The sequence below is a fragment of the Petromyzon marinus genome, chromosome 67 (genome assembly GCF_048934315.1).
Source record: "Petromyzon marinus isolate PM22_M1 ecotype Great Lakes invasive population chromosome 67, UKy_Petmar_22M1.pri1.0, whole genome shotgun sequence".
NCBI classification, from domain to species: Eukaryota; Metazoa; Chordata; class Hyperoartia; order Petromyzontiformes; family Petromyzontidae; genus Petromyzon; species Petromyzon marinus.
The window spans coordinates 3,090,095-3,098,569 of NC_133733.1; the positions used below are offsets into that span (position 1 = coordinate 3,090,095).

The 8,475-nt window shown below is 58.4% G+C and overlaps 1 protein-coding gene across 1 annotated transcript in view; it reads right to left on the reverse strand.

Annotated features, from left to right (window-relative positions):
- Positions 1-3,031: 3,031 nt before the first annotated feature.
- Positions 3,032-8,475, reverse strand: part of LOC142906570 (uncharacterized) — a 130,744-nt gene continuing 125,300 nt past the window's right edge. Inside the window, exon 8 of the mRNA XM_076054703.1 lies at positions 3,032-5,044. Within this exon, the coding sequence (XP_075910818.1) occupies positions 4,291-5,044 (754 nt within the window). The 3' untranslated portion in view covers positions 3,032-4,290. The remainder of the gene's footprint in view (positions 5,045-8,475) is intronic.

Genomic DNA, 8,475 nt, shown 5'->3' on the forward strand with positions numbered 1-8,475 from the left:
CATCATCACCATCACCATGGACTATCCACTGCTGGATGGAGATCACTGTGGTGGTGATGGTGACGATGTCTCTACCCTGAGTGTGTTCTCTAGCCCACGTGTCCCCCTCTCTCAGTGTCATCATCATCACCATCACCATGGACTATCCACTGCTGGATGGAGATCACTGTGGTGGTGATGGTGGTGATGATGGTGTCTCTACCCTGAGTGTGTTCTCTAGCCCACGTGTCCCCCCATCTCTCTCTCTCAGTGTCATCATCATCATCACCATCACCATGGACTATCCACTGCTGGATGGAGATCACTGTGGTGATGGTGGTGGTGATGGTGACGATGTCTCTACCCTGAGTGTGTTCTCTAGCCCACGTGTCCCCCTCTCTGTGTCATCATCATCACCATCACCATGGAGTATCCACTGCTGGATGGAGATCACTGTGGTGATGGTAACGATGTCTCTACCCTGAGTGTGTTCTCTAGCCCACGTGTCCCCTCATCTCTCTCTCCGTCTCTCAGTGTCATGGACTATCCACTGCTGGATGGAGATCACTGTGGTGATGATGGTGGTGATGATGTCTCTACCCTGAGTGTGTTCTCTAGCCCACGTGTCCCCCTCTCTCAGTGTCATCACCATCACCATGGACTATCCACTGCTGGAAGGAGATCGATGTGAATGCTGGCTCATCGAGATCTGCTGCAGTGTATGAGTGTGCAAGCAATTTTTTTGATTTCCCAAAAGGTCACGTTGAAGGTCACGCGCCGTGAACTTAAACGTGTATAAAGCATGGGAGCACACGTGTACACACACACACTCACGTGTACACACACTCACGTGTACACACACACACACGTGTACACACACACACGTGTACACACACACACGTGTACACACACTCACGTGTACACACACACGTACACACACACGTTTACACACACGTGTATACACACACACTCGTGGACATACACACGTGTACACACACACACGTGTACACACACGTGTACACACAAAAAGACAAAGATCCCCCCTATAACCTTAACAGACTGTAGGGGCAAGTGCTGTTAGCGAGCACCTACGAAGGCCGGCACGGTACACGAGGGGGTGGGTGGCGAACACCACGCCCGGCCGCCTTTGTCTCCCCAGTGGCGATGTTTACACAGCACCAGGTACTCATTTCAGGCTGAGTCGACCTAGGGGAGGCCCAGGACCGGTTCAGATGATCGTCACTGGTGTTGGCCGTGAGCGGGAATCGAACCCAGGTAGCCTGGTTCATAGCGCAGCGTAGCGCTAACCGCTACACTACCGCTCCCCACACATACACGCACATGCACACACACGTATATGTACAAACACACCCACGTACCCATACACACGTATATGTACAAACACACCCACGTACACACACACGTATATGTATACACACGTACACACACGTGTGCAGTGGGTTCAATTGAGTCGCACACTCAAAGAGGCAACACTTTTTTATCAACGCATAACAACCAAGGTGAACGCCATCCACAAGGCGGTGACCACTAACACTCGGTGAGTACTGCTACACAGCGTGACCAGGGCAGGCTGACGGGCTGTCGAGGAGCGCTGGTGGCGTCTTCGTCAAGGGGTTGAAGAGCCCAGCTCTCTGTCCACCGCCCACCCCACCTACACCCCGCTTATAAACTCCCGTGGGGTGGTGCAGGCTCCGCCCCAGGCCACGCCCCCCTTCTCGATCCTTCGGGAAGGTCCGGGCCCCCGACCACGTGACCCCCAAGCTCGCCCCCCCCCACCCTCCCTGGGGTCCCTAGCACCTGCCCCCACCACCCTCCTTTGTCCGGTCACGTGTCCTGTTGGGTTCACGCGAAGTGTCGCGTTAGTGACGTCATGTGTCCCTACGCTCGTACAGTCCTGACACGTTAGTGACGTCATGTGTCCCTACACACGTAGTCACTAACGTGTTGGGACTATACGAGCGTAGGGCCACATGACGTCACTAACGTGTCGGGACTATACGAGCGTAGGGACACATGACGTCACTAACGTTTCGGGACTATACGAGCGTAGGAACACATGACGTCACTAACGTGTCGGGACTGTACGAGCGTAGGGACACATGACGTCACTAACGTGCCGTGCGCGGACTAATCTCCATCTGTTCCATCTCACTCCCTTCTACACCGTGTGTGGACTAATCTCCATCTGTTCCATCTCACTCACTTCTACCCCGTGTGTGGACTAATCTCCATCTGTTCCATCTCACTTACTTCTACCCCGTGGGTGGACTAATCTCCATCTGTTCCATCTCACTCCCTTCTTCCCCGTGGGTGGACTAATCTCCATCTGTTCCATCTCAATCCCTTCTACTCGTGGGTGGCCTAATCTCCATCTGTTCCATCTCACTCCCTGCTACGTGTGTGGACTAATCTCCATCTATTCCATCTCACTCACTTCTACACCGTGTGTGGACTAATCTCCATCTGTTCCATCTCACTCCCTTCTACACCGTGTGTGGACTAATCTCCATCTGTTCCATCTCACTCCCTTCTACACCGTGTGTGGACTAATCTCCATCTGTTCCATCTCACTCACTTTTACCCCGTGTGTGGGGGTGGGGTGAGTGGGGTGTGGGTGTGGGTGGGGGTGAGGTGCGTGGGGTGTGGGTGGTGTGAGTGTGGTGTGAGGTGGGTGTGAGTGGGGTGTGAGTGGGGTGTGAGTGGGGTGTGAGGTGGGTGTGAGTGGGGTGTGAGTGGGGTGTGAGTGGGGTGAGGGTGGGATGAGTGGGGTGTGTCGGGTGTGAGTGAGGTGTGAGTGGGGTGTGAGTGGGGTGAGGGTGGGGTGTGAGTGGCGTGTGAGTGGGGTGTGAGTGGGGTGAGGTGTGGGTGGGGTGTGAGTGGGGTGTGAGTGGGGTGTGAGTTGGATGTGAGTGAGGTGTGAGTGGGGTGTGAGTGGGGTGAGTGGGTGAGGTGTGAGTGAGTTGGGTGTGAGTAGGGTGAGGTAGTTAACATCTCATAGCCACCACAGCATAACAGACGGCACTGGTGCGGCTCCACGTCTGGAACGTTTTTATTCAACCGTGCACAAACTGGCAAGGCGCTACTGTACAGCAAACTGCCCAAGCTCTGTGATCCTACATCTATATTAGATCTTCGTTCGCCGCTGTCCGCACGTTGGGTGGGGGCATAGCGCGCGCGTGCCATTGTGAGTGCCGTCTAACAGACACGGGGCGCCACAGTGGCTAGGAGATGTTGACTACCTCGCCTGGTATACAGGAGGTCGTGGGTTCGATCCCGACCCCGACGATGCCTGCTGCCGGATATTTGTTGTGTAACGAGATATTGACTACCTCGCCTGGTCTACAGGAGGTCGGGGGTTCGATCTCGACCCCGGCGATGCCTGCTGTCGGATATTTGTTGTGTAACGAGATGTTGACTACCTCGCCTGGTCTACAGGAGGTCGCGGGTTCATGCTGGTCGGGAGGATTTTTCTCCGGGGACCTCCGGTTCTTCCCCTCCGGCATTTAGAAGCGACGTCGCACGTTCAGAGCATTTGGCTGCTGTACATGTCCGTGTGACGAGGACGACGATGATATCGGCCACCTCGCGAAGCTTCTGCCGTCTGTGATGGCCCAGGGTCGCTTCTGTAGCTCGGTGGGCCTGAGACCCGGGTAAGTTACAGACAGATCATCGTTGAGTTTAGATTGGCCAGGATGGACGAGGATAGGGTTGGGCAACTTGGCAGGTCGAGAGCGAGGGAGACGTGTGGTGTTGCATTGATTGGAGTGGTCTCCGGCACACCGGCGGTTGATGCGATTCCGTGGGTCTCTGTGCGAGTCTGTGGGTCTCTGTGCGAGTCTGTGGGTCTCTGTGCGAGTCTGTGGGTCTCTGTGCGAATCTGTGTGTCTCTGTGTGAGTCTGTGGGTCTCCGTGTGAGGCTCTGTGTGAGTCTGTGAGTCTCTGTGTGAGTCTGTGGGTCTCTGTGTGAGTCCGTGGGTCTCTGTGTGAGTCTGTGTGTCTCTGTGTGAGTCCGTGGGTCTCTGTGCGAGTCTGTGGGTCTCTGTGCGAGTCTGCGAGCCTCTGTGAGTCTGTGGGTTTCTGTGTGTGTCTCTGAATCTGCGGGTGTCTGTGTTTGTCTCTATGCGAGTCTGTCAGCCTTCACAGGCGCTGCTGCTGCTGCTGCTTCTGCTCGCGAACGGCGCCCGGCCCGACACACTCTGTGTGTGCGTGCGTGCGAGTCTTCCCGCCGACGGTATTTGAACGCCGCAATTTGGACCACCGACCACGGGGGCCGCCGCGGCCGCACGCCGGCTAGCGCCAGCCGGCCACGCCCGCCGTCCCCGCCTCCTCCTGCCGTTCCAGCCACTGCCGGAAGCCGAGGCCGCCCCGGCAAATCGCCAGCACGGGAACCGCCGGGGCCGCCGGCGCCAGCAGCCCCCGCGCCGGCAGCTCCCTCCAGGCGTCGAGGGCGGCGCGGCACGACGCCAGGGCCCGGCGGGAGCCCAGCGCCAGCGCCCGCCCCTCCCGGCGCAGCGCCGGCAGCGGCGAGGGCGGCGCCGCCGCCGCCGCCGCCGCCGCCTCGCGGCCCCGCCGCCGGTCCTCCTCGCCCGCCTCCTCCGGCGCCGGCGGCGGCGCCAGCAGCAGCCGCGCCGTCAGCTCCCGCGCCAGCAGCCTGGCCCCGACGGCGCGACGCAGCGCGGCGCCGTCGGGCCGGGGGCGGGCGACGGGCGCCGCCGCCGCCGCCGGGAGGAGGCGCGGGGAGAGGCGCCCGGCGCCCGCCGTCGCCTCGGCCGCCAGCGCCGCCGCCTCCGGGGCCAGGGCCGCCGGCGCCCCGGGGCCCGCCAGGGCGGCGCGCCGGGAGGCCGAGCGGGCGGCGGGGACGCCGCAGGCGATGGCCCGGGCGTTGCGGCGGGCGAGGGTCGCCAGGGCCGCGTGGCGCCGGCGCAGGAGGCGCCGGCGGGAGTCGAGGCGGCGCCGGGCGGAGCGGTCGGCGTGGGCGGCGTGGGCGGCGAGGGAGGAGAGGGAGGAGAGGGAGGAGAGGGAGGCGGAGCGGCGGGCACGGAGGCTGCGCCCACCGCGCGCGGGGAAAAACGCAGAGACAAAGGTCACCCGTGTAGCCTGTGACAGGCCGGAGGGGCAAGTGCTGTTAGCGAGGAGCAGCTATTAATGCCGGCACTGTGGCTCCCCAGTGGCGATGTTTACCTCGCACACCGCACCCAGGTACTCATTTGAGGCCTATGAAAGGCCCGGGACCGGTTCAGACAATCGTCACCGGTGTTGGCCACGAGCGGGAATCGAACTCGGGTCGCCGGGTTCGTAGCGCAGCGTAGCGCTAGCACACACAGACACACACACACATACACAGACACACACACAGACAGCACACACACACAACTACAACCGCCATTCGCCACTAAGTGGCGGTGACGTCACCACGACGCTTGTGCCAGGCAATGTGCACATTGAGGCCACGTGAAGTGTCGAACGCCCGCTGGAAGGAGGTCACGGGGCAGACCCAGCAGGTGCCACGGGTCGACTGACTAAGATGACTGGCTGATGCACCACCTGTGCCCCCTACTGTGCCAACCTGCTGTGCTTTAGCCACCCGGCGCTCCGCTCGTTGTTGTGAGCGTCGCTCCTCCGCCCTCCATTGGTGCCGCGCCCGTTTAACCCCCTCGATCCGGCTGAACAAAAGCTGTTTCGGCATGCGGTGGCTGGGCATGCGGGCTACATGACCCAGCCAACGCAGCCTTGCCTCCCAGAGGAGCTCACCGATGGGACCGTGCCCAGATCTTTCAAGGATTTGTCAGCTGTTAAACTGGAGCCAGTCATAAGCACACTGCCCAGGTATGGGAAACTCTCCACTCTCTCCACAACTGCCCCATCACCGATTGGGAGTTGTGGGGGTGGAGTGTCCGATGGTACAAAATACCCAGGCAGGTGCTTAGTTTTGGTGGGGCTGATGGTAAGGCCCCACCTCTTAGTGGCACGCTCCAGTCTCAGCAGCAGCGTCTCCAACTCCTCCTCTGAATGAGCAGTTATTACCAAATCATCGGTATACATAACGTGGTTGAGCAATAGGGAGCCATCCCTTGACCGCACCCGGGCATCGATCAGCCTCCCATTACATCTGTACCATATGGAGATTCCCCGGGTACAGCTAGTTAAGGCTTCACGAACTACATGGTCAAAATAGATGTTAAATAATGTGGGAGCCAGAGGACATCCCTGTCGCACCCCAAGGTGTACAGGGAATGGCTCTGACTCCCGGCCACGCAGTTTTACCCGGGCCCGCTCACCATCATTAAGGTACTTAATGATCGTGAGCAAAGGGTCAGGTACTCCAAAAGCACGAAGAACAACCCAGAGCCCAGGCCTACTGATGGTATCATAGGCCTTGACCAGGTCAATAAAGCAGAGATGTAGGTCGTGCTGGAATTCCCTACACCTCTGCTGTAGCAGACGGACGGAAAATATGGCATCTGTGCAGGACCGCCCTTTCCTGAAACCGCATTGGGGCTCCGCAAGCCTCTCCTCAGCGTGCCTGGCAAGGCGATGTTGAATAATCCTTGCCAGGACCTTTCCCGGCACACTGAGGAGTGAGATTCCCCTGTAGTTGTTACAGCCTGTGCGGTCCCCCTTTTTAAAGAAGGGGACCACCAGGGCATCCTTCCAATCCTGCGGAACCTGTCCAGTGGTCCAGACTGTTGTTATGATGTCATATAGGGCAGTCTGTGCACAAACGCCACCCTCCCTCAGCATTTCGCTTGGGAGATCATTTCTGCCCGCTGCCTTTCCTGGTCTCAGACTCCGGATTGCCTTTAGTACTGCCTCAACAGATAGCACCTCAGCCAGCCACTCACAGGGGGTGACGTCTTCCAATATTTGAGGCACCGCAGCCTCAGCAGGGTCATCCCCACTTTGTGCCACGATGTTTTCCTGGCTGAGGGATTTTCCCTTCCCCAGGACCTCACAAAAATGCTCAGCAAATCTGCAAACCTGTTCCTGGGGGTCGGAGATTGGATCACTGTTTTTTCCCCTAATGATGGTAATAGGTGTGGCGCTGCAGGTTACTTTTTTGATGGAGTTAAATATAGATTTGTGATCGCGGGCCACTGAGGCAGACTCCATCTCCTCAGCAACCCGCGACCACCACCCATCCTTGCAGCGCCTCACGGCTCTCCGAACCTCCGAGCGAAGGCTGCGGTAAGCCTCCTCATTCTCTGACGTGGGATTCTGTAGCCGATGAGAGTGGGCCTGTCGCTTTTTCTCAACTATCCTGAACACCTCCTGTCAGCCAGGGTCTCTGGGGAGGTCTGGACCGCATACCCAAAGCAGCCAATGCAGCTGCATGAGTCACAGTCCTAAACCTCGCCCATTTACCCTCGACATCAGGAGGAGTGCGGGACGATGCCAACCCGAGCCGCAAGCGATGATGAAATTCTCGCTTGCAACTTCCATCAGATAACTGAGACCAGGCCACTTTAGGTTGGAATGGGGTCCTGGGTGTGCACCCACCACCGGAGCGGAAGAATGGCAGGCGCATCTTACAGATGACAAGTCGATGGTCAGAGGGCAAATCAGCTCCACAGTAGGTCCTGGTGTCACGGACATGGGCTCGCATCCGCTGGTCCGTCACTATATAGTCCAGCAGATGTTCTTGCTTGGACCCAGCATGCATCCATGATGTTGTGTGGATGCACCGATGCCGGAACAGCGTGTTGGTAATTAAAAGCCCATGGGCTGCACAAAAATCTAGCAGCCTCCTACTGTTGTTATTGAGCTGATCTGGCCCATGCCCTCCAATCACTCCAGACCAGGTGCCAGCATCATGACCAACTCAGGCATTGAAGTCACCCAACAAGATGACTCTATCCCGAGGGGCCACTTTAGCCAGCACCTGTGATAGGAGGTCATAGAAGGCATCTGACTCATCGGCTTTGCCTGCATCCCTCCACAGATGTTCGTCTTCGGTGGGGGCATAAGTAACCACGACCACCACTCCTCGCCTCCGGTTGATGGGAAGGCGAGCCCAAAGTAGCCTGGGGCTTACAGCTTCCCACACCTCACCACCACGCTCCCATGCCTCCTTCATTCTTTTGTTCAAAAGAAGAGCCACACCCTGCTGTTTGGCAGTCTGCTGCCCCAAGTAGAGGACTGTCCACCCCTCATGGTGGCAGGAGCCAGAACCGGTCCACCGGACCTCCTGAATGCCACAGAGATCCAGGCGGTACCGGTCCACCTCCCGACAGAGGAGTGGCAGCTCTCCAGGGAAAGTGAGCGTTCGATCATTCCACGTGGCCACACGAAGTGGCTTTTCTTTGTTTCTGGAGGAGCCCCGAGGATAGAGATTCAATCTCCTGGCTCTGCCAATTGGGGTTTGGCCAGGAGACGTCATAGACACCTGTCCCCCCAGGGCCTCCGGCACAAGCTTATTAGTTAGATATTTTAGACGTGGTTTAGTGGTACATTTTTGAAGGTGGAGGGGTTACCAGT